The sequence below is a fragment of the Microtus oregoni genome, unplaced genomic scaffold (genome assembly GCF_018167655.1).
Source record: "Microtus oregoni isolate MIOR12 unplaced genomic scaffold, Mior012 000002F_ref0000024, whole genome shotgun sequence".
NCBI classification, from domain to species: Eukaryota; Metazoa; Chordata; class Mammalia; order Rodentia; family Cricetidae; genus Microtus; species Microtus oregoni.
In genome coordinates, this window is record NW_024543061.1 from 70,723,273 (window position 1) to 70,750,860 (window position 27,588).

The window sequence follows — 27,588 nt, forward strand, 5'->3', positions numbered from 1 at the left end:
TATTTAAGTCAACTGAACTGTATTTTCTATGCAGATAACCAGACTTTTGGTTCATAAGGGTATAGAACTCATTTTGGGTTTCCAGGATATGTAATTCCAAATTCATTAACCCAATATGCCCATTAGTTTCATATGTCCCAAAGAGCGTACAAGGATTGCTGCACAGGAAAAGCATCACACAACACAATTTCAGTTAATAATATGACAACCATGAAAGAATGGACTCACTGTGTGATGTGATTGTGCAGGAAAACACTTCATGAAATATGAAAGACACATTTTAAATAATGATAATTGTGTAAGTATTAGATTTTACAACATTATACAAACAACGTGAAAATGTATGAGGGAAAAATGGATCATGTAAGCTGTTTTGGAATTTTACTTAACTGCAACATACACACACACACAAATGCACACACATATAGAGGGGGAACAAGTGTGCCTGTGTGCATAAGTACATGCATGCATATATGCTTTAACTTTCTTCCTCCCAAAAAAGTATATTTCAAATGAATAATTTTTTACCTAGTCCAACATTTAACAAGTATCCACAGCCTAGAATTAAACTTAAAAGACAAATTCCTGGGAACACAAAAATGGGGGAAGGTGGGACTAGAAGGATTTCAAGTTTCATATATTAAAAAGAATACTAAAAGTGAAAGATTAGGATGAAAAGCAGGCAAAATGACCTCTAGGGTTAGAGAGAACACAGTTTTACCAAATATCTAGAGAATATAAATTGCATCTCTTCATGTTCTCCTCCCTCCTCTGCTTCTCTCCTAACCCTCCGCTCCCAACCCCCAACTCCCAATTTTCTCACGAGATCTTACATTTTTTCCAATCCATGTATGTTTTATTTGTTACCTAGCTTTTCTGGGGTCATGGACTATAGGCCAACTTTTCTTAGCTTTATGTCTATTATCCACTTATGAGTTATATATTTTAAAAATGTTACTTTGGGAAACATAGGTTCTACTTTTGTTTCCATAGGAAATGAGAGATTCTGTATTCATTCTAAGTTAAGAAAAATCATGTTTAATTGAGGAAGACCCCCAAAAATCCTTACTACAGGCATGGGAATAAACCTAAAGTAACTTTAAGACATATGATGTGTATTTTGCCAGTTCAATCATAAAACAAAAAATTATCTTTGGCTGCCTTATATACAATGCAAGTTTATATTTGTATAAAAATATACATATATATATATATGTGTGTGTGTGTGTGTGTGTGTGTGTGTTACCTTTAAAAGTTTATATATTTTCAGAACAGTGGGACCAGAAATCAATAAGAATGAAAACCCAGGTGATCCAGCAGCTAGAACAGCTTCCAGGCTGCTGACTGAGATATTCCAACTTCATAAAATACTCCAGCCAAGACTTAACTATTATCCTAAGTTTTTCAGGGTCTCTCAAAGATTAAGAGCACCCACAAATCAGCAGGAAATAATCTAGAAAACTATATTCACGTTCCCAAAATATTAGTTATAAATACTCTTTTTCATTTAAGGGGGTTGATTACAAATTTTTATTAGCCTAGTCAATCTCTTTCTAAAAGAAAGGGGGAAATATATAGATATGATTGGAATAAAGGGTAGATTACTGAATATACTTGAATGCAATAAACAACTGTTAACCTTATATATTTTACATTGGGATGGATTTTAGTTTATCGATACAAATAAATTTAGCATTAATTTTGTAATACTGTATGCATATTTCTGTAGTAAGAGACTGCTTGTTTGTTCTCAGCTGCCCAGATTGAAATAATAACACAGAAATTATAGCTTAAGCATATTGCTAGCTAGCTCTTACATCTAGAATTAACCTATTTCCATTATTTTATATTTTACCACAAGGCTCGTGGCCTACCAGCAAGGTTCCAGCAGGCTGCTTGCATCTTCCCCCCTCTGGCAGCTCCATGACATCTAGCTGACTCTGCCTTCTTTCTTCTACATTCAATTTAGTTTTCCCCACCTACCTCTGTTCTGCCCTGCTATAGGCCCAAAACAGCTTCTTTATTAACCAATGAGAGTCACAGAATACAGAGGAGAATCCCATGTCATATTTCTACTCTTGTTTAAGGTATTGTGTTTATGCATCTCAATTAAAAATATAATGTGTAATTAAGAAATAAAAATTAATAGTTATTTATACATAATAGTCAAACCTGTAGCCATGTTAGATAGTTTTCAAAAAAAGATACTTTCTTTTTTTGTTTAAACAGAAAAGGGGAAATGGTGTAGGGGAGTCCTTTTGTTTGTGTGTTGCTTTCATTGGTTGAAAAAAGAGAGTGCCTTGGTCTTTTGATAGGGTAGAACTTAGGTGGGTGGAATAGACAGAACTGAATGCTGAAAAGAAGGGCAGTGTGGCAGATGCCATGAATCTACTGCTTGAGACTGACGCTGGTTAGAATCTCTCCCAGTAAGCCATGACCTTGTGGTACTATACAAATTATTAAAAAAAGGGTTAAATCAAGATGTGAGAGTTAGCCAATAAGAGGATAGAACTAATGGTCCAGGCAGTGTTTAAATTAATACAGTTTTTTTTTGTGTGTGATTATTTTGGATGTAAGCTAGTGGGGCGGCCAGGACAGAACAAGGGGCCCTGCATTGTTTAATAAAACCCATTTGAACTTAAAACTATTGAAAGTTTTAAAATTGCAAACCATTTTGTTCAAGCAATAATTTACACAGACACACATGAACTACATAAACAAATGCCACAAGTCATGCTTAGCACCACAAATAAATAAGGAACTACTAATTTGAATAAGGAAAGATACCTTTTTTGGGAAAATATTTGCTTAAACAAGCAAAATCTATTAACAACATACTCGTGATGAAAATATGAAGAATCAAGTGTTGCTGAAAATTACAGTTTGGAGAATGATAAAGGTACAAACAATGTGAATATTATTAAATATCTGATAAAATTTAAAAAATGAGACAGAAATTAGAGTAGCAGAGGTTTATTATGGAAATATTCTTCATGCTACATAAAACTGTGTAAAGTTTCACTCACTCCAGGTCTTATGTAATGGTAATTCTAGAGTAAGCTGAAATACCATTTTTAAAGTACATTTTGGCACATCTTTTTCTAGCATAATACTCGCAGATGCTTCCAAAAAGCCATCTCCTTTATGTCTTGACAAATAACCAGTCTGCAATGTCTAAATATTGAAAAGCACATGTGAGGCTGGGGGTACACACCTGCAATCCAGCCTTCAGGAGGCCCAGGGTGAGAGAGTCACCATTAACTTCATTATTCTGTTCTATGTGAGTTTCAGGCCAACTACAGCTGCATAGTGAGGCATCACATGAAAACCAAACTCCCCATAAGTGAAAAATCCTAGACCACAGTTTAAGCATTTGCAACGTTTGCTTTATAGATAGAAAACATTTCCATATAATATCCTTGAAATGATATTCATAATCTAGTTGTTTGAGTCGGAGAGTTTTTGGAAACCAAGGAAAGAATAAGTGATTTTACAGTTCAATTTTTCTTTCTTTTGTGTTTTAAACACTGCAAATCTATCACTCATCCACTGAACTAAATTTACCTAGATGATTAGGAGAAATAGATACAAGGTCTTTTACCAAAAAAAAAGTGTTTCCTAGTTTTCAGTTTATTGATTTTTGCCATTTTACCATATATATATATATATATATATTAGGTAATATTCTGTATATAATATTATATATAGTGTATATATTATATATATGTACTTCTTGAATTTATTTCATTTACTGCCTAAAAATCTTTGCTTTATCATTTCAAGAGAATAAGGCTTTCTAAATCATGAAGAGTTTCCTGATTTGGGTCAATATTCTAAGCTCTTTGATTTTATTTTACTAATAGCAATTAAGGAAAAAACAGAAAAAATATGATTTTATCAATTCTTTGAAGTAACAATGAAGGGAAAGTTCTTTTCACAAATGTAACGGAAATATCGACTACATACACCAGAACTGAGGGCCATGGGCTTGAGGTATCCACATTCTTCAGATGTTGAATGTGTTGTGAGAAAATGCCTGAGTCAAAAGAATTTTTAAAATCAGTCATTCATTAAGCATAACTTTTATTATCATAATATAAAAATACTCATGTGTGATTATTCCAGTGTGCATCACAACCTTCTTAGATAAGACTGCTAAATGATAAGGCCTCATATGGGGGTTTAAAGACATTTTCTTTTCTTTTTTTTTTTTATTGCGAAAAGAAGAAAGAAAAAAAAACATAAACAAAAAAACAAGTTTCCACCTCCTCCCAGCCTCCCATTTCCCTTCCCCTCCTCCCACCCTTCTCCTCCTCCTCCCACCCTTCTCCCCCTCCCCCCACTCCTCTCCCCCTCCCTCTCCAGTCCACAGAGCAGTCCGGGTTCCCTGCCCTGTGTTAAGTCCTAGGTCCTCCCCCCTCCGTCCATATCTAGGAAGGTGAACATCCAAACTGGCTAGGCTTCCACTACTTCCACAAAGCCAGCACATTAAGTAGGATCAAAACCCCCTGCCATTGTTTTTGGTGTCTCATCAGCCCTCATTGTTCGCCATGTTCAGAGAGTCCGGTTTTATCCCATGCTTTTTCGGTCACAGTCCAGCTGGCCTTGGTGAGCTCCCCGTAGATCAGCTCCACTGTCTCAGTGGGTGGATGCACGCCTCGTGGTCCCGAATTGTTTGCTCATGTTCTCCCTCCTTCTGCTCCTCCTTGGGACCTTGGGAGCTCAGTCCAGTGCTCCTGTGTGGGTCTCTGTCTCTATCTCTATCCATCACCAGATGAAGAAAGTATGGAATATATACACGCTAGAGTACTACGCTGCGGTAAAAAACAATGACTTCTCGAATTTTGCATGCAAATGGATGGAAATAGAAAACACTATCCTGAGTGAGGTGTCCCAGACCCAAAAAGATGAATATGGGATGTACTCACTCATAATTGGTTTCTAGCCATAAATAAGGACCACGGAGTCTACAATAGGTGAACCTAAAGAAGCTAAGTAAGAAGGTGAACCCAAGGAAAAACATATAGTTGTCCTCTTGGCTAAGGGAAGTAGACCAAATTTCCGGGGAGAAAATGGGATCTTGGGGGTGGGGTGGGATGGGGGTAAGGGGAGATGGGGAGAGAAAAGGTAGAAGGGAAGGAGGGGGGACCTGGGGAAACAGGAGAATTGGGATAAAGGAAAGGTGGATAGGGGAGCACGGAACCACAATTCTTAGTTAAGGGAGCCACTTTAGGGTGGGCAAGAGACTTGACCCTAGAGGGGCTCCCTAGTGCCCAAGATGAGGTTCCCAGTTAGTTCCTTGGGCAGCTGAGGATTGGGAACCTGAAATGACCCTATCCTAGAGCAATACTGACGAATATCTTGCATATCATCATAAAGACATTGTCTTAATGGAAGGGTTAGAGAGATGGCCCAGCAGTTAAGAGCACTTACTACCCTTTCAGTGGACTGTCTCCATTCCTGCACCCACTTGGCTGCTTCTCTGGAACAGTTCCAGAGAAGCCAATATCACCCTCTGGTCTCTGAGTGCATCAGATATGCACATGGCACAGACATATGTGAATCATGCATACACATTTTAAAACAATAAAATAACAAATAGAAAAATAAGAAACCTGGAATAATCTTTCTTTACTCTGATTAATTAGGTCTTTAGCTTTCCATGAGGTTCCATGCATAAAAAGCTATAGTAGTGAACTAACATGATCTATTTTGCCAGGGTCTTTCCTTTATAGTGAACATTTGTTAAGGAAGTATATGAAATAAAAACTCACAATTCTGAAGAAAGTTTAGTGTCCTTCTGGTTCACCCACTGGAATTGTCTTTCATTTTTACGTAATCCAACCCAATAGTTGTAATTCAATCGTGACTGAATAAAGTTCTGTGGGAAAATTAGAATTTTAGTATTTCTTATTGTATCAACAATACCATTTAAGATAGTATACATTAAGTTCAAAATTTAGCTACACCACATTTAGAATTTTTGAGTATCAAAAGACAGTTTAAAAAACATGTTAAAACAAGTCTCAGATATGGAGATGTTTGTAGTTATTTAAAGGACAAATAAAGACATCTTGTAAGTCAATGAAGGAATAAATCCCATAGGAAAAAGTGTAAAAACCCAAGTAGATATACTTCATGTAAAGAAAGCATATATAGAACAGTACACAGAGACATGTTAATGGCAGTTCAAACATTCATGTTAAAGCTGTAATAATTTCCAACAAATCACCTCATGAGATATGGAAATAATGAGAAGAGAAGTTCTGTGGGTAAGGAGATCAGAAGATTTATTTACTACTGTTATTGATATCATATTGAAAAGTACTGGGGAATGTGAAAAAATTTACATGCTCTATTATTCAAGTTGTACTCCTACAGTTATGTATGAAAAAGAAAAGACATATTGAACAATATTTCACAGAAGATAAGTCTAAGGGTGTTGAAGCAAAAGCAAATGACTATGACTAGCTAAAGAAAAAAAAAACCTGCATCCATCCATGTCATGATGTCTTATGTCATGTGAAACAAGAAACTTTAGGAAATTTTAAACTAGAAGTCATTTATAATAAGAAAATTAATTACCTTGCATTTTCCTTATGTGTAAATGTAAATCATAGAATTGATTAAATCTGTCTGAAGATTTTATGTGCTAAAATAGTTTTTTATATTCATATTTCTCTTTCCAAGTCATATATATTGTTCACTTCAAATTTTTTCTTATACATCTATGACAGTTAATCATTTTTACTTATCTTCTTCTCCTCCCTGTACTTCTGTCTTTCTCTTTCTTTCTATGTGTCTGTATCTATGTTTGTATCTCTCACTTTCTCTCACACACACACATGCATGCACGCACACATACAGACACACATAGACACACACGCCCCTAAAGTAAATCTTTGAAATAAATTTATTGAAAATTAAATAGTTATATGTAAATTGTGCAAAATCATGCAAATGTCATCATAGTAAAACAACATTCCAATTTCTAATGAACTCATTTACAACAATAAAAGTTCAAAGGTATATATAAATTATAAATTGATCTTTGTATTTCTTTGTCTCCAACTTCTACTTCTTTATGAAGTATCTACTTTAATAAAAAATTATATATTAGTAAACACAGTGGCATTGTATACATCCTGCATAAAAAACTATTAGAAACAGCATTTCTAAAAGTAAATATTAAAATGGACTTTAGTGCCTAACTGAATTTTTCAAAATAAATCTACAAAATATGCTAGAGTGACCCTTTTCTTCTTAAATTTTGGGAATAATGGCAAATGTCATACAAACAACAGAGAAACTTATGTCATTCTGAGCTATGAATAAAATAAAAATTATTTCAGAGGAATAATTCTATCATCATCCTAGTATATATTCTGTTTTTATTTTAAATTCTGTTTCTTCATGTCCAATGATAAGGACTCATGTTCCATCCTAGAAGTAAATTATTTTTCCAGATACTGATGATAGAAGACCAGAACTCAAAAATAATTGCTTCTTTTGGACTGCTCATATCAACAAAGACAGCTTTTCTCACTAGCTTTTCATTCACAATAAATGGTCTGCTCTGGCTAAATTCTGAAGATGCAATGCAAATGATGTGGCTCAGAATTATCCCATGGAACCCTCACCAGGGCTATTTCTCATGACATAAAAATTTTCTTCTAGGTATTTTTTATGTCTCTGCCCTTTTCTTTGCACATAAATATGTACTAACATACACATGTGCTTCTGTTCAGTAGGCAAAATACTGTAGAAGGAACATAAATGATTTTTCCAGCTCAAGATATATGAACTTCCCCAGAAACACTCAAGGAACCCATTCCCCGCACCTGCTCCTCTCTGTTGTCAATCGTAGCCAGGTGAAAACCCAGGAGTCTGCAGGATGCCTCACTCTCATTCCATGTCTTTTCTTCTTCTGAAAAGTAGTAACATTTTTTTTCCAAAACATGACCATCTTCCTTGACATGTGCAATAGCCTTTTTCTGAAAATAAAAGCAACTATTATCCTCAGACTCCTTTCAAGACATGGACTTTTGGTGCTTCATTGTTGGCTCCAAAGACTAATTGAACTCTAAAGAGCAATTGCTTTCACTAAAAATAGCTCTCCTGCTCAATTTTATAGGAAAGAATATTGTGAACACAGAAACTGTCTCTGACAGACACAGGGCTTTGTTATAGTTGCACTGACAAATCCTGACTTTTTAAGGAGAAAGACAACAGCATTAAGCATTTCTATCTGCAAGAAGAGATTCATCAAAATGAATAATGGGAGTGGCATTGATATAAAAGACTTTCCATTAGGTAAATAAACCTACAGTATACACCCACATTAAAAAATGTATAAAATGTTCAATAAATTCAAGTGAAAACCAATAGCAACCCCTTCTATGAAGGCCAAAAGTTTAATCAACTATAAGAAAACAGACCGACTTGGTAAGAAGTGAATAAAGTTAAAATTTTAAAATATAATCTGAAATGAGACAGAAACATAAATGTCTTTAAAAGTATGTCAGTTTTCAGTCCAGGTTTTGATGCATACCTGTAGTTGGCGGTAGAGTTGAAGGACCCGCTTCGTCGACTGAAGAGACAGCAGTTTTATTTGCATCTTTTTCATGTTGAAATTTGAAGTTAGAAGTGCACTGAAAAACTAAGTCCATGCTATGAGATTAGAACCACAAATGGTGATAAGTCTCCAGAATTCAATTAATTGTAATTGTAAATAGTAGATATTGTTCGTTAAAGAACAGTAAGAAAAGTATAAAATATTTTGAAATGCTAGAATATAAAATAGATTTTTAAACACAGCTGTTTATAACTTGCAACATACTACTTTTAAAGTATTTAACATATTTATAAAACAAAAGTTCAACTGTAAAGAAAATTTGTTTAAACAGAATCCATGCTTTGTATCTTCCAATAATGCTTTGAAGATTATTATTCCATTTAATGATTAAATGTGTAATTTAAAGGATCTGGCTTTATATTTCAATTTATAATGGCCTCTTTGAAAATGGATGGAGAAAATCAAACACATTTTTTAAGTGCAAACAGAAGGCCAAGTCTCTGTAAGGAATCATTGGTTTGGATATGATGAGAGAGTTCAGTGGTTAAGAGTATGTACTGCGCTTGCAGAGGAACCAGTTTTAGTTCCCAGCACTCACATCAGATAGTTAACAACTCACTGAAACTCCAGTTGTGGCAGAGCTGAGGTCCTCTCCTAGCTTTGACAGGATTTGCACTCCTATGCATTTGTCTCCTCCACACACATACGCCCATGACTTAAAATAAGTAATAAGTCTTTTAAAGAAGGAAGTAATATATGCCTTACAAAAACTCACGAACTAGCAATGTAAGATCATGGCACATGCAACTCTGTTTTCTCACTTCTTTTTTCATGATTATTTAGAAAAAAAATATTGTTTGCAATTCTTTGTAGATAGGGTGTTATCATCATTGTTCCATGAACTTTTCTGTTCATTTAGTTATTCTATTCAGTGTTTTCCCAAACCGGCACTAGAACCTTAATAATTAAATGTATTTATTTATATATTATTCCTTTGATTAGGTTTACAGCTACTTTTAGAGTCTCTTATTCCTTAAAATTGTTCTTACATTACTCCTTTAAGGCTATAGTTTTATAAAAGTGCATCATGACATGCAAAAATGGCTGCTTTTTCACTTTGTATTATCAGGCTAATATTCATCCACATTGTTACATGTCTCCATAGTTATTTTTGACTACTGCAAAAATTCCATTTTGTGAATCCACAAGAGATCATGTAAATCAAAATACTTTCACCATTTGATAGTTTAAAGGATACAATTTTCTATGCTTAATGATTGCTAATACTAAAAGTTTCAGGTATTGCAACCTGGTTTGGGGTCAAGTCTTTGTTCTACCAAATCCACATCAGCAGGAGGCTGTAATCTCCCTCTTGATCAAAGTTCTCTCTGTATGGACTGTCATATCACTTCAGAATTGGCTGTCCTTAACACACAGTGCCTGGTGCCAGATAGCATGTTTCTGACTATCTACTAATCAGATTTTTCTGTTTTATTTTTTATCCCCAATCATTTTCACCTATTTTTGATCTTTATTTATCTAAGGATCATCATCCTGACTTCTTGTCTTTTAACATGGCAACATTACCCCCCTGGTTTTGAGATCTGCATGATCTGCATTCCATCTCCATTGAGCATGTTCTCAAGTAACTTGATGTATCAACTGGACACAATTCAACACATTTCAAATCTCCAATCTACATATTTGTCTTGATCTCATGTGTGAGACGAACCTACTGCCAGCAGCTAACTATGAAGAAATAACCCAACATGAACTTGGTGGGTATGTCCACTGTTATGCCAGATGCCTCTGCATCTTTATCATTAATCATTACTCTTTCTCTTGTCTCTACCCCCTCTCTCCTCTCTTACACACACACACACACCGTAACTATTCAGTGTGTCTCATCACTGTCCTAATTCTTGCTTGTTTCTTATTTAGCCTCATTCACTGACTCAGCCAGGAAGGCTTCTTGACATCAGGATGTCATATGTCATCCATATAAAATAGAATCATGTCCTTGCCATAGAATTCATTTTATTTACGAGTAGTTTTAAAATACTTACTTACATACATATGTTTTCAAATAAACTCATTAAAGGCTTTTTATTCTTTAAATTTCTGTGATATTGATGCTATACATAGTTTTTACTCATGGGAGAGAACCAAAATTGTTTATTGAATCAATGAACCAAATAATTTATTTTAAACCAAAATGTTTTTAAACAAACAGGAAAAAGATGTTGAAAAAAATTATAGAGTCCAATTTTTAAAATCTGTTAGATCAGGTGTATCACTGTAACTCTGTAATTTCAGCACTGGGAGCTAAAGGCAGGAGATTGAGGAGTTAAAAAACAACTTCACTCAGGTGTGACAACCAAGCTTTTAATCCTAGAACTGAGGGTAAAAGGGACAGAGGCAAGTGAATCTTGGTGAGTTCTAGCCTAGCTAGGCTTACAGAACAGGACCCTGTCTTAAACAACAACCAAATCAACTAAATAAACAATAAAACTAACTGATTATAAATGAATCAAAACTGAATAAAATGCATATTCATGGAGCAAAGAGGTCAGATTTATTCTCCTTTGTGCTTCCAGCAGTATTTCAGGAAATTGAGACTTAAAGTGCTCATACATAGTACATTTATTAACTAGCTTGCCCATTTACCATACAGTGTATACTCTGCTTAATGGAGATTTTTGTTAAACATTTGTATGACTCTTTAATTTTTTACTTTATTTTATTTTATTTTGTGTGTATGAGTGTCTTGCTTGAATATATGTAGGTGAACCACGTGCATTCAGTGACCTTGGAGGCCAGAAGAGGGTGTGGACTCTGCCCACTGAAACTAACGTTATAGATGGTTGTGAGTTACCATGTGGGTTCTGTGAACTGAAGCCAGGTCCTGCAATTACTGTGCTCTTTACCATTACAAGAACTGCAAGAATAAGAGATCTTAACCACTGAGTCCTCTCTCCAGCCCCTTGTCTGACTCTTGAGTGTTTGGAAACCAATCTAAAAACTATCTATATTATAAATAAAGAAAGAAACAATCATTCCAATCCAAGAAGCTCACTGAAATTTTGCTTACTGAAACTACATACGGATTTCAGTTTTGTTCTTATTGTAAGTTGGTCAATACATCTGGAAGAATTTGACTTCATGCATATTGTGTTTACTACATGATATATTAACACTTATTTTCATTAAAAAAGAGTTCAGTAAGAAAATATAAGTATTCCCAACTCACTGATTATAAACAAACTAGTTCATACAAAAGTTATTCTATATATTAACTGGCATTATACTTACACATGGTATTTTTGTGTATTTAGAGCAATATAATGTTTTATGTGTCATAAAAATAGAAATATAAGATATTAATAAAGACTTTATTACCATCACCATTATCATTAATACACATAATCACTAGGATGTTTATAGAATGTCAAAAATCACAAAGGTTAAGCAGTTGTAACTTTGTTTCTTACCTCATATTTACCATAAAATATATATGTATATGTAACATACTCACATACATATCCTAAGACTGCATTTGACACCGTAAGACAAAGACATACTGTTCCCAGGATTGCAGCAGTCATGCGCCATTGATTGTCTACACAAGAGCAAAAAGCAAGATACATAAAAAGCATAGGAAACCTTGTAATTAGAGCAGATGGATAATTATGCTTGAGGTTAAAATTAAGATCAGTCCACTCACTGGCTATTTACCCAGTAATAATTTTTAAATAATAGAAAGAGCCAGATATATAACATATATAACATCAAATATCAATGAACGTATTTAATATGAATTCATGCTTTCATATTTGATATTGTGTTTTCAGCACACACACAAAGGCAGAGAAATGTTACCTTCCTTTTTCTTAACTGGCTGTTTTTTGTCTTTGCTCCTAAGGGATATTGTCAGCTCTGCATATGTTGTTCTTTCCTTGCTCATTTCTGATGGCTGCAAACAGGAGCACAGAAAACATCCTTACCAGTGTTTCACAAGGTAGAATTAATCCAATTAATAATGCAAACATGAATAATGAAATAATAACAAAAAGAATGATCTGGAAAAAGTGAATTTCTCCATAAATGTAAATGATTTTTAAAATATTTTCTCTGTGATACCTTATATCAGAAATTTAACATAATTCAGTAATGGTTTATAACAATTTTCAAATATGTTATCTTATGATGACAATTTAATTCTATAGGTTTCTAAACTTTAGAAAGTGAAGTCCATCATCGCCAAATAATGAGATTTAAGAATTTTGTTGAAAAATTATACCTGACCACTGAATGCCTGAATTAACTAATGGCAACTATAATAGACCTTGTATGGAGTCATTTTTATCAAAGGCACACTCTTATATAAACTCTACTATTGCATTATACCAAAACAACCTTTTGTTTTCCTATCTTGTTAATTTTGTAATCACTGGACTTCATGGTCCTTGTACAATGTGTGAAAAATAAGAATTCATGCCACAGAGACAAAGCAGCCAAGAGAACAGCTCCAACTCTAGCTCTAACAACAAGCATAGTGATGACAGCTCTTGCCTTGTTTTATAAATGGGGAAAGTGAGCATCAAGGAATCCAAATGCTATTGCCTATATCAGACAGTCAATTATTGACATTACTTAGTTTGTATAGATAACCGAAATCCAAAAATATTATTCTTCTACACTTAACTCATTTAAGTAACATGTCTAAAAGGGTATAAAATAAGCTTTGCTCCCCAGAAAGCAAGGAAAGAATCGGAATTAATGGGAAAATATTTCTTCTGAGTTAAATACTATTAATAAGAGAAGCAAGTATACCCCTTCTTACCAGATAGGAGCAGGTATTCAAAAAATATATTGATGGATTACTCTAAAACCAGATTATCAGAACTAGAGATACAGGCCTGAAAACCCAGAGCTCTTGAGGCAGACCCGTAATGCTTCTAGAAAAAAAATGGGTCAAAAGAAACAGGAATATGCCAATATTTTGAACTTTAATTTCTTTAAAACCTTATCTACTAAAACAATAAACAGATTACAGGTGATTAAGAATAAAAGGTGCTGGGGATTTGGCTTGATAGTAAGAACTTGGCTAGCATTTGAAATCTGGGTTTGATACCCAGAACTGGCAGAAAGAAAAGCAATAAAAACATTCTTAAATCCCATAAAAATGATTAAATGTTGCTGCATTCATATTTTAATGTACCTCATAAAAGTCATATTTAGGATACTGTTTGTAATGGAGAAAAATTCTTATTGGAACGAAAGAATATAAAATTAAAACCATATATATTAAAATGGGAAAGCAAATTCATAAAAGAAAGTAAAAGAAGCAGACAATAGCACAAGTTGTTGGTTTATAAAATGTACCCTTTGGAGAAGGTTTGATTTTACCGATGTGCTTTATTTCTAGAGCTTTTTACTTGAATAGATACAATGTTACTTTGCTATATTTAATGAATTTTCCCACATGGTCTCAAATATTTAGGTGCACTTAGATATAACTAATTTGAAATCACTCGCTGAGAAAAAAGGGATAATTAGTGATTTAAGCAGACAAAGCTACTTTCCTCATACAAAAGCTTCAGGCGATTCTGAAGATAAAGTCAGCGAACTATTCATGAGAAAAGATGAATTCTTAAAATATACTACTATCTAACCTTGTTATTTCTTTTAGAATTCAAAGTAAACTTATTTAAATGATTGCCAAAAGTAGTAAAATGCATTGCTTTTTATGTTAAATTATAAGATATATATTATTTAAGTACATCTAACTTACTAGCTATTTTTTTATATTAGTTATCTAGCAGACAATCTATAAAATGTAACCGGATCAGCAAACTACTTGAAAGTTTTGTTTTACAATTAATTTCAGTTTGTGGAAATAACCTTTTGGAAAACTCACTGCTGATCAGCAAGGTATTATCCTGTGAAGGAAATAATGCCTATTTAGAATGTCTACAAAGTGCATAAGTATTTTCCAAAATATCCAATAAATTCAAAATAATCTTCACGTTGCGCTGTGAATAATTTTTTAAATATACTCTCGTTTTGGTCCAATCTGATCTTCACCTCTGTGACGAAGTTAACACCAGATTTGAAGTGGCAGCTCAGGTCAGTTCTCTCTTGCAAAAACTCAAAGCCCTCTGAACTTTCTGCCCAGCTTCCTATGGCATTCTTCTTTATCCCTCTGTCCCAGGCAGTGTGCGAGCACAGCCCCAGGCCCACACTCACAGACTCTGATGTCATCTGGGTCAATTTTCTTTGGTTTTCACTAGCTGGAGAGCAGGATTGGTCTGGCTGCTAGCTGAAATTTATGATTACCTGACTCTATTAGTTTTTAACCTCCACAGTGACGTGGGGAGGAGCCTGCTGATAGGTATCACTGACTCTAGGAGCTGATAGTGTATATGATGTCACTCTGTTCCCATATCAAAACGTCTCACTGAAGTGTCAGCATCAAATTTTCCAACAATATCTGTGTCAGTCTTGGGTAAAAAAAAATAATAAGCCTGTAAATGTCAGGAAACATTTATTTCCTGAAAACTTGAATTTGTTGAGTTTGAGAAAGGTATAATCTTGGAATTCGATGAACTTGGGAAATCATTAACAACCAAATTTTACAAATGATTAAAACTAAAAATAGTGGTACAAACGTGTTTTCTGCCTGAGTGGTTTATGTATTTTTATAAAATTGAAAAACTCTGCAAAAGCTTCTGATTTCAGTAAAAACATGAATACCAAAGCTCTAGCCAGTACTTCCACCACGCTGAGCATGCCAGATTATCTGATCAGCTGTAGCAAATATCAGAGCAGACAGAACTGAACGAGTGCTGAATACTAACGTTACTTGGAATTAACTAAGAACAATGCTTTAGAGATTTCCAGCTTCTAAGATAGACTTGTGTTTGGTTTAGTCTATTTTTTGTTTGTTTGTGTTGTCCCCTTCCCCTTGTATAAAAACTAATTGATTCTTTTCAGACAGTGGGTTTCCAAAAAAGTAACGATAAAGAAGCATAGTAGAATTTTTCTAGGCAGGTGGAGTGTCTTTTAAAGGTGGGCACCGGTCTCTAGACACTGTTAAACGCCATACTCTGTGCTCACAGGTATTGATTACTCTGTGAATGATGTCAAATTCAGTGTGTGACTGCCAAGATGTGTCAATGAACAGGTGCATATTTAACAACACTCTTTTTTATTAGAATTATATATATGTGTGTATTATATATATATATATATATATACATGTATGTGTGTGTGTGTGTGTGTCTGTGAGAATGTATACTACATACATGCAGTTTATAAAGAGGCCAGAAGAGGACATTGAATTCTCTTAGCTAGAGTATGGAAAACTTTGAGTCATCTGGTTTAATTACTGAGAATCAAACTCAGGTCTTCTGCAAGAGCAGCAGGCATTCTTACCTGCTGAGCCACCTCTCCACCCTCTTAATAGCAAAGAGAGAATTGATTTTAAATTTAGCATATAAATAATTTCAATAATACACCATTTCTCTGTTTCTTAACATTAGCTACTCTTACGTTTATGATTTTTAGCATTATCAAATCATCTGATACATAGAATATGTACCTTGTACATGATAATATATGTTATATATTATGATAATATATATATATGGATTATGTATAAATACATTCAGTTCTTTAGTTCTTAGGGCTTTAATAATAAACTACTGTTTTATTAAATTAAAATAAACATAAAGTATTTTAAAACATCTAGCAATTTACAGAACTAAACTTTTTACTAATAATATTTACTGTGAGTAAAATACAATATAATCACCAGAGTATATATTGATTATAAAGCCATATTCACTAAAACTATTTCCTTTCCTTAAAACAAACACACACCGACATACACACACACACATGTACCCAAAAGCATTTCTGTGCTTCTTAGAATGTTTCATTAATAAACAAACTCTTTTGTATATTAACTTTCATTTTTCTTTTAAAGACATGTATGTTTGACTATTTCTATTTTACATCCACCCAAATTTTAGTCCAAATTAAAATAAAAATGTAAATGAAATTGAATGAAATTATGACAAGGTTGTTAAAGTCAACTACTAGATGAAAACCAATGAAAAGATACATGAGACATGAATGAATAAGTAAGGAGGGCAGAGATACTCGTGATAGAACTTGTAATCAGAAGATGGAAGAGTGACAGTAGGATACAGCTAAGCTAAGGTGAAGGTGTAATTTTCAGAGCTAAGGCAAATAGTGGCTATAAGAGAGGGAGATTAAGCCCAACCAGTTATCAAAGAGGTAGCTTCAAACTTTCAGTTATTAAGAGTCAAGCAATTCTCAAACACCTTAGCTCAAAGTGAACCAGAACAGTAGCTTGGGTCCCTGAACTGCCCGCAAAGCTGACTTTTAAACTAATAGCAGTAAATAGACAAGCTGTGCTTTCATGGCCCCCAGCAAGCAAAAACTACAAGGGGTACTTGTGGTAGCAAATGTGGTTGGCCACACAGAATAGCCTTTAACTGACTTCTTAGTTAAACCAAGATGATGGAACGTGGTTAATTGTTTATGTCTCCGTTGGCTCACAGAAGTGGAGGTCAGTTTTCACACGCATGACTTGCATGGTCCTGGGGAGAAGAGTTTCCATTCTCACCTTTGTAAACTACCCAGAAGAGAAAGGTTCAGCCACCCTGCTACTTGTGTTAGCTGCCGTATCCACTTTGACCTTTCAAGATACTTCTTCCTACATCCACCATATTGTAATCTTTTTATTCTTGTTTTGTGCTTCATTCTTTGGGGAAGTGATCAGGAGTAGAGTTTCCTAACTTCAGAACATCTCACCCAAAGACTGAGGTGAATCTCCAGTAATACTATCATGTGATTTTGGACAAGGAAAGAGTCAAAATGCAAAATTTAAAGTGGGAATTCTAAGGAATGTATATTGCCTTCACATTATTTAAAGCTAATAATAGGTCATTCCACAGCAAGTTATGAGGTCACTGGTATTTTCAGATGTGAATTTAAGCAATGTTTCAAAAAGCATTTGTTTTCTATATGCACCACAATGGTAATGAACTATCAACTTGGTGAAATTCAAAGTCATCTAGGAGACAAATCTCTGGGCACATCCCTGATGTTTCCACAGAGGTTCAACAAAGGAGAGAAGGCCCATCAAGAATGTGGGCATCGCTATTTCTTTCAGTGAGGTTCATTCTGCACTGAATAGAAAAGACAGAGACCTGAGCTCCAGCCATATTACTCTATTGCCGGACCTTCTCTCTTTCTCACACTGTGAGCCAGAGTAAGTCCTCCCAGGTTACACTGTGACCTGAATAAGTCCTCCCAGGTTGCACTGCGAGCCTGAATAAATTGTCCATGGTTAAGCTGCTTGTCTCAGGTGTTTTGTCACAGCAATAAGAAAATTAACTAATACAGTTGTTTACCAGTAATTTCTGATAATTGCAAGCTTAAAATTCTGAAATTCATCTGTACAAACTTATTAGATTAAAAGATAAAATATAAGCCGGGCGGTGGTGTCGCACGCCTTTAATCCCAGCACTCGGGAGGCAGAGGCAGGCGGATCTCTGTGAGTTCGAGACCAGCCTGGTCTACAAGAGCTAGTTCCAGGACAGGCTCCAAAACAACAGAGAAACCCTGTCTCGAAAAACCAAAAAAAAAAAAAAAAAAAAAAAAAAGATAAAATATAGAAATCCTCTTGAAAAACCAAAAAAGATAAAATACTGTTAGAATGAAATCCCACTTTTGTTTTCAAAATAAAAAAATATATTATCAGGAAAAATAATTTTTCATAATTTAACCTTTAAAAACCATATGTTTTCTGACGACTGAGGAGAGTAGGCATACATGTGGTGCATATAAACACATGCTGACCATATTGTTCATACACATAAAATAAAAATAATTGAATATTTTTTAAAAGGAAATTTTTCCATTCTCTCCTTTGTTCAGTTCATGAAGAACTTGTTTTGTCATTGTCCAAGTTCTGCCTGAAGATTGTGGTTGTATCTTGTCAAGGGATGGTGCCTGTTACCATAGTCTTTCTCTAAGGCGTAGCCTTGCCTGGCCAGGGATATGTGTTCAGCTCTCTGAACCCTAACATCAACAACTTCTACAGTTGCTGTTTCTCTTTCTTACAGTGAGATAAGGTTTAGTCATTCTGAAGAAGGAGACTGTTAAGGAACTTGCAAGCAATTCAGAACATGAATGGATGGAAGGAAACTGTGCTCATACACAATCCACGGAATCTAATCATAATGAAAAATATGATTTGGGGTTTGGTGTGGCTCACCCCTTTAATTCCAGCATTAGGGAGGCAGAGGCAGATAGATCTCTATTACTCTGAAGACTGCCTGGATTTCACAGTGAGTTCCAGGACATCCAGAGCTACATAGAAAGACACCGTCTCAAAAAATTATATAAGATTGCATGTAAGACTTGGTTTTAAAGGTGGAGTTATAAAAAATAGTTACAGGCTGAGATACAGGAGAAAAGAAAGTATAGGCCGCTGTGAGATGTTTATAGAACACTTTGCCACAATTGTAATCTGCATAAATTAAGTGTAGGCATAAACTGAGTTGACTATCACTGAGAACTTTCTATTCAATATGATGGCTTTTGGTCACCTACAGCCTCTGGGTACCTGGAATGTGCCTGGTCTAGATTGTAGGGATAAGTCCCGCCCCTTAGGGGGCATGTTTGCCTCGAGCTAATGTTTGCCTATAAATTTGTCAAGTGTGCTCCCAGCCACTGCTTCTGCTTTCCTGGTCTCCACTGGAACGGTGGTTCTGTAAGTCTATTTCACCATTAAAGATATATATATATATATATATATATATATATATATATATATATATATATACATATACAATCTATCTGCATTCATTTACGCTGTTACACTAGATTTAGAGATGTCATAAACATGTAATGTACACTGAAGCTGAAGATTTGATTTTAGAAAAGCAGGCAAACTTTCTCAACAATATTTACAGTACCTGAAGAACTAATGACTTCTTAGTGCTTAGAATAAATAATGTAAAACATCAGTTTTTTAAAGAAGAATGGAATTTTTGAAAATATATGAGACAATTTTAGTCTGCTACATAACTCTTCTATACCACAACATAGTCTTTAATGTCATAGCACTAACGAGTTCACATATAGTGGCCAGCACTTTTCATGACTGGTAAGTTTCTTATAAACAAAATACCCAAATATCCTGAGTGGTGGGTTTGGGCATCTATCTAATAGCAATACTATTCATTCTGTAGTTTCATTTTTAATCTATATTCGTCTGTTAGTCACACTTTATCAGATAACAGCTCATTTGAAAACTTGCGGACCCTTTTTCTGTAACTGACACATCTGTCTGTCGGGTGTATTTCTACAAGGATTCTAAGAATTATTCTCTCTGTTCTTATGACAATGTCAAGAGGAACAAAATGGAAGTCTTCTATGGACAGCTCATTTCCTTATGGAGGGCAGGGTGACTTATCTTAAAACAGTAGTTCTCAACCTGTAGGTTGTAACCTGTTTGGGAGTTGCATATCAGACAGATATTCTGGATAGCATATATTTACACTATGATTCATAATGGTAGCAAAATTACAGTTATAAAATAACAAATCATTTATGGTTGGGGGTCACCAGAATAGGTCAAAGCATTAGGAAGGTTGAGAACCATTGGCCTAAAGACTTTGTGCTGATTCTTGGACCCCATGATGGCAGGAGAAAACTGACTGCTGAAAGGTGTCCACTGACCTCCACATGCTGTTCTTTAGGTGAGTGTTTCCGTGTGGTAGACCACGATTTAATGAACAACCAGAGTGTGTTCTGTAAAGCCTCCTTGGTTTATGGCTCTTCACACCCTTAAAAGCCCCCTGCACTATTTTGTGTTAAGCACTACCTGTTTCTACCTTATACCCTGTCTCACTGGAATCCACTCAAGAGAGATCACAAAGACTAGAGAGATAAGTAGAGCTGGGAGTGCAATTCCAGTAACAACTGGACAATTACTTCATCAAAGTTTACTCAAACCAGTAGGAAAATATGACATATAGTTAACTAACTGATTGGTTTTAGACAGCCTATGGCTTGTCTATGCTAACTCCCCACCATCGCAAGAATTGAAAGGCCATTATAAAACATTGTACGTATTGATTCTAAAAAAATAAGACATAAAAATAGACCAGGTGTTTCCTGAGAGGCTAGCTCAGCAGAGGAAAAAAGTATCTGGAGTTACTTAAGGCATTTGTGCTAAACCACACAGGAAGCCGCTGCCTCAGAAGCTTACACTCCACACCCAGGGCAGAGAACTTTAACAGAATGGGCAAGATGACCTTCACAGTGCCATCTCTTTTCTTCCTGTCATCCACATAGCAGCAAAGGTATAAAATTTTTAGAAGTAGTATATAACATATGATTAATATTTTTTCAAATCTTGCATTAAATTCTTGGAATGATTCAAACTTGGGTTCTTCGGGTGTAGATTCCCACACATATTCATTATAACATTCACGAAAGAATATGGTATTGCACTAAAGTTTCAGTTTCTATAACAAGACACCATGCCCAAGTGAATTTATAAAAGAAGCCATTAAAGTTGAGGGCTCATGATTCCAGAGTGTTAAAGTCCATGACCATCTTGTTGGGGAGCAAGGTAGGGGATATATGCTAGAGCAGTGTCTGAGAATTTACATCTACAGGTATGAGACAAAAAAAAAAAAACTAACTGGAAATAACATGGGCTTTTGAAAGTTTTAAGCTCCCCCCTCCCAACGCCCAGAGACATACTTCCTTCAACAAGCTCTTACCTCTTTATTTATCCCAAATATTTTCAAAACCTGGGACTAAGCAGTCAAATATATGAGTCTATGGGTCAATCTAATTCAAAATACTGCAGCAGGTAAACTCACTGACAACTCTTCCAGAATACTTGAGCTGGGTTTTCAACACCCACATGCCAGCTAACAACTCCAATTCTAGGGTTCGGACACCCTCATTTGTCCTCCACAAACACTGAACAAATGTGATGCACAAAAATGTAGGCAGGCAAATTATCTATACACATACAAATTAATTAATTGAACAATATAATCCAAGAATTGTTTGGTTTAAGAAATCATTTCACAAGGGGGTGTTCAATATATTTTTAATATAAAATATATTATATATTTTTATTTTATGTTCATTGGTGTTTTGCCTATATATATATATATATATTCCTGTTTGAGGCTGTCAGAAGTTCTGGACTGGAGTTACCAATAGGTGTGAGATGTCATCTAATTCTTGGTAATTGAATCCCGAACCTCTGTAAGAGCAACCAGTGTTTTTAAGTGATGAGCCCTCTCTCCAGTGAAAGGCCCAGTGTTTTTAAAGTAATTTTTGACAAAAGTTTTACTTTATATTTTATATTATGTGAGTTATTGGTTTTATCATCTATTTTACTGAAAGAAAATAACCAACTCCTTTCATCACTATTTGCTCTTTAGAAATTAGCCTTGGGTCATTGTCGGTGCTGGTATCCCCATTTCATCCTCTGCGAGCTCAGTCAAAAAGGTCTAGACCAACGTCCAAGTCCAAATAGTTTGGTTTAGGGGAGGATTAAGGGTATTTTATTTTTCTAGCTTTGCTGTTTGATCCCACAAATTGGATAATAGAGGTGTTATTATAATTTCTTAGTGAGAAAAATTTGAAATGTAAGCTCTTTGGTGGCTCACAAAAGCATCCTCAGTGGGTAAATACAAATCTATACATTGTGCTGCAAACCTGTTTGTTGGTTATTTGTAGATAAGGAATGAAGGCCAATAGTGAACACTGAACCAATAAAAAATTAAAATAAAGTAAAATAAGAGAAATGAAGAAAAAAGATAGGAAAGCTTTTGGAATCTTGTTACAAAATTATACCACTATATTGCCTTCCTTTCTTCTACAGAACACAGCAAGATTATCACATTACTTTGTAACCTTGTTTTCTAGTTAGCATTGCATCATAAGCATCTACCAAAGCTTTGACTACTTATTTTAAATTTTCATCCTTATCAACTGTATGTTTACAGTTATCAGATATTCTTTTTTGTTTGTTTGGTTGAGTTTTTAATTTTTTTAATTTTAGCTTTGCTGTTGTTATTGCCATCATTGCTGTTTTCTTAGTTTTGATTTTGTTTGGTCATTTTTTTTTTTTTGTTTTTCAACATAGGATTTCATTGTGGATACCTGATTGTCCTGGAACTGGAACTTTTCTCTGTCGACTAGAATAGTCTCAAACTCAGAAATCCATATGTCTCTGCCTTCCAGTGTTGGAATTAAAGATGTGTAAAAGCACACCCAGATTGATTTTGACTTTTTGTGAAAAGATATCTCTCTGTAGCCAAAGCTTGTCTCAAACTCATGATGGTCCTGCTGCCTCAGCTTCCCAAGTGCTGGAATTATGGGCATAAATATTGTAATGGCCTCTATAAAATATTTTTAACTTTTACTCTAATGTTTTATCTGGTATTGCCAATATAACAGATGTTAATGATAAGAATTATGGGCATTTTGTAATACATGTTGTATTCTGGAAATGGATTTCAAATTTTACATTATTTTTAAAATATGAATATATTTGCCAAGTTTATGTGCAATGATGGCCTAATAATATTCCAAATTGCAGCATCTGAGAGTAAATTTATTAATTCTCATCAGAGAGATTTATTTTCAAATTTATGAGCCTTGAATTTGTGTAGTTCATTGAAGATACCCTTTAGTAGTCACTCTGTAAAAGTCACAAAATCTGGTGTGCTCTTTGGCCAATTTAGGACAAAAGTGGACAAACAGCACAGGTCTCAAAGGTTCAAAAGACATACTTCCTATTTGAACTAAAAAATTCCTCAAAACCATTTAAAGCCATGTTACAATCACATGGTAGTTATTAATTTATCCATTCCACATGGTGAGCTTTCTACTCATTGGCTTAACAGTTCACTGAGGGTATGTATAAGTGGATGTATCATTAAAAGACTTGACTAGGGTCTTTTTCTAATATGTGTAATTATCCTCCTTTATAAAATGTACAATATTTAGTTTTTGTTGGCAGACTTTAAAATAGTCATTACCAATCATCATTACAGCACCCCTTGTCATTTATGCCACTGTGTTTCTTGTGTGAGTTTTCATGATACCTGTGGTGGCCCATTAGTGAGTTTTACCACTCAGAAGATAATGGCAGGAGGATCAAGAGTTTGAGTCCAAGCTGAGCCACATAGCAAAGTCCTGTCTCAACAAAGAAGCAAACAAAAACAAAAAAAAATATATTTTCATAAACACATACCATGTCTGTGTATAGAATATCCATACACATATTTGGATGTAAGACAAACTTCTACCAATTGCTTAGTAATAAATTGATACTGTGCTGATTTTAACATTTAATCAACCATTGAAGTAGAATTATTTAGTTCAAGTTTACATTAAATAAAACTTCTAAGTTTTCTTCACCAAAAGCACATTTTTTTTCATGTTGATATTTTAAAAAACCTCTAGGTTTATGTTATTAAAAATAATTACAAATAATAATTTTCATATACAAGCTGATTTGAAGTTTTCCAGAGCCAAAAAAGATAAGACAATTTCTGCTGAATGTCAATATGGGTCCATTTGTAACTGAATAAAGCTGCCAATATTATTGTCTTCATAACAACAAGAACTTGACCCAACTCTATTGAAATCTATGTTCAGTAAAACAGATCTTTCTTTTTATATATATATATATATATATATATATATATATATATATATATATATGATGTATGGTAGCAGTTGAAAGATCAAAGAGAAGATCCTCTTATTTGGAATTGTTGGACTCAGCCTTGAAAATCACTATGGGTGTTTTGAATATCACTTCTTCACCACTTAAGGTTCTAAGTAGCATTTGTGTGTATCAAATGCAGGAGGAAACATAGTTGATAGATACTTAGCAGTTAAGCTGTAAAGAGAAATACACACTTTCTTGGGTTGTTGGACCTGTGTGTTCCTGTTCTAAGCTAATGATTCTGAAAGCATAATATTTATCACAATAGGATCAACTCTCAGAATTTGGGAGTTACATTAGTTTTTATCTATTGTCATGAGATTTTACCACTGTGAAAACACCCTCCTTGATCATTTCTGGAGTGGAGAGAAAAGTGATGAGATAGAAAAAATGGAAAGTTGCTTCTGTTGACAGAGGTTTCTGTCCCACCAGGTCATCATTAACTTTTATAATTTATATTAGCCCATAATTCTTTCCTATGTTAGCCATGGGGCTTGGTACCATTTTTGGAAAGGAAGTCACATCTTGCTATTGCTTCCTCTGTGGCTGGGTGACAACTGCAGACGGAGTCTTTCCCTGAATTCTCCTGTTCTCATTGTTCTGCCTATACTTCCTGCCTGGCTACTGAACAATCATCATTTTATTAAACAATTACAAGAAACAAATCTTTATAGGGTAAAACCACAGCACTTACCAGGCCCCATTTTCAATATAAGAACTCTGAATCAAATCTTCCTTGTTTAGCTTTCTTGTAACAACTTGTAACAACACTCTAAACAAAGAAAAATATCCATATTTCATTTTTGGCGGGGAATGTGGGTACAGTTTTCCAAGCAACTTCCTTCTGATTGGGGGTGCTGATTATCTTATGGGGACATCAAGAAAATTTAGAATTATGATTAAATCCTGATTAGAGGTTTGTGAGGCTTGATCGACTCAGTTAGCAGTCTTGTGGCTGTTCTGGATGGAGAAATCAGACATCCAAGCCATCTGCTCCTATTGGAGATTTCTCAGAGAGTTTTCCTTAATCAAAACTTATTTTTCTTAGCCCAGAATGAATCCACAACCTCTCATTTCCTGTGGAAACAAAAGCAAAACCTCTTCTCCAAAGTAACATATTTTTTTTGGCTTCAATTTAAAATCAAGGCATTTACAAATATTTATGTTTGATTAATCTAGAAGCATTTATATTCAGATGTCTTTTAGCAGCTTTTGCTCCTTCCTCAGGCATCAAACAATTTAAAGACAACACAATAACATACAGTATCCAGACTCTCTGTGTATTTTTCATCTTTACAGGGCTTTATTTTAGCCTCTATTTTATTTTTATTTTTAATTTTTGGCTTTTTGAGAGAAGGTTTCTCTGTGTACCATTAGCTATTCTGGAATTCAGTCTGTAGGCCAGGCTGTCCTTGAACTCACAGAGATCCATCTGTCTCTGCCTCTCAAGTGTTGGGATTAAGGAGTGTGTGCCACCACACCTTGAACTCACAGAGATCCATCTGCCTTTGTCTCCCAAGTGTTGGGAATAAAGGTGTGTGATACCATACCCAAATACTCTTTTTTTTTCTTTTTTCTTTTAGGATTTTATCCTTTTTTTCCTCCCAGGCTTACATATAATTTTAAACACACAGTAAACCATTTAGAGGTGTTTTTTTTTTCCATCTTTGAGTCTATCTTCACTGTATATCTCCCTTTTTCTGACCACATGAGTCTTTAATTTGCTAAATGATATGGGTAGAATAAAAGTTTTGGCTTTGATGGCTGGATCCAGCCCATTCCTTAGCTATAGGAGATTTTACCCTCATGGCAGAGGTGCTGGCCAGAGCCATATTTATTGCCACACTCTATGACAGCATTTCATCAACACCATTTAAGTGTTTCATGGCAGGACGTCTTAAAAGAGCTGCAAGATTTTGTACATAAAGCTGAGTCAGGCAGCTTCTCTTAAATGAGAGTGCTTGCCTCTAGCAAGCAGGGCCCACCCGAGAGAGTGCTATTATCAATAAGCTATGCTTAATTCTATTCTTTTATGGCTAGAATTACTTCTTAGGCTCTCTCAGGTTCTATGTGGATGCAGTTATGCACATGGGTGCCATTTGTTGACTGAGGTTTCTGTCCCACCAGGTCCTTATTAACTCTTATAACTTATATTAGCCCATAATTCTTGTCTGTGTTAGCCATGTGGCTTGGTAACATTTTCAGTAAGGCAGTCACATCTTGGTATTTTGCTTCCTCTGTGGCTGGGTGATGACTTTAGACTGTGTCTTTCCCTGGATTCTCCTGTTCTCATTGCCCCACCTCTACTTCCTGCCTGGCTTCTGGCCAATCAGAATTTTGTTAAATAAATACAAGAAATAAATCTTTACAGTGTAAAATCATTGTCCCACAACATGCTTCCTCTACAGACATGCAGAAAAAAAAAACAGCACAGCACACACATCCATAGTATATGTCCCATAGAATTTCTAGTAAATGTCATAGCACAGAGCACACACATCCACACTATTAGCCACATAAAGTGGCTAGTATAAATCATTGTTCCTCAGATTTTCTTCTCCATCTAAATTCTTCTGAGTGGCTTTCTTAAGTGCAAATTGCTTTGGCATCCCTATGTACTTGAGACCTGAGCAATGCTGTCTATTAGTGATGGATGAAAAACACTTTTTGGTCAAAGGAATAAAGTTTTAAGGTGTTATCCCTTCAAAATAAATTATCTTTCTATGGGTGAAAAATTCAAAATAACAGACCAATGCACATAAAGCAAAGATCTCAGGAAAAGACCAGGGTTCTGCAGCTTTGATCACATGTACCTAGGGTCCTCTTAATTCTTTAACCATAAACCATAAAAATTTCTGTTTCAATTGCCATCTTCTGTGTGCTGTTTTTCATCTTAGATCATCTTATTTTTCACTGTGGTATATTCTCTACATACTGCACTGCCAGATTGTAAGACCAAAGTTCATAGTCATGGAGATAATAAATCCTGCAAAGTTATGATGAATCCATATGCCTTACCTTGCCTATGAGGCCATTCCTACTTCTAGAAACTGCATGCACTCTTAAATTCTTCTATGTGATGTAGAAGCCAACTGACATGTATAACAACTATTACTATGTAGTTCTTTATCATGTATTTGCACATGTATAATGAAAAATCTATTTTGTTGAGTTGCTCAAAATCATTTTCAAGGCAACTGAC

The 27,588-nt window shown here is 34.8% G+C and overlaps 1 protein-coding gene across 1 annotated transcript; it reads right to left on the bottom strand.

The window, feature by feature from the left end:
- Positions 1 to 3,865: 3,865 nt before the first annotated feature.
- Positions 3,866 to 12,548, bottom strand: LOC121465997 (natural killer cells antigen CD94-like). The gene is given in 7 exon segments (XM_041679419.1): positions 3,866 to 4,036; positions 5,775 to 5,881; positions 7,842 to 7,949; positions 7,951 to 7,994; positions 8,552 to 8,659; positions 12,111 to 12,194; positions 12,455 to 12,548. Coding segments are annotated over 7 exon segments (675 nt in total). The 5' UTR covers positions 12,540 to 12,548; the 3' UTR covers positions 3,866 to 3,897.
- Between the last annotated feature and the right edge of the window lie 15,040 nt (positions 12,549 to 27,588).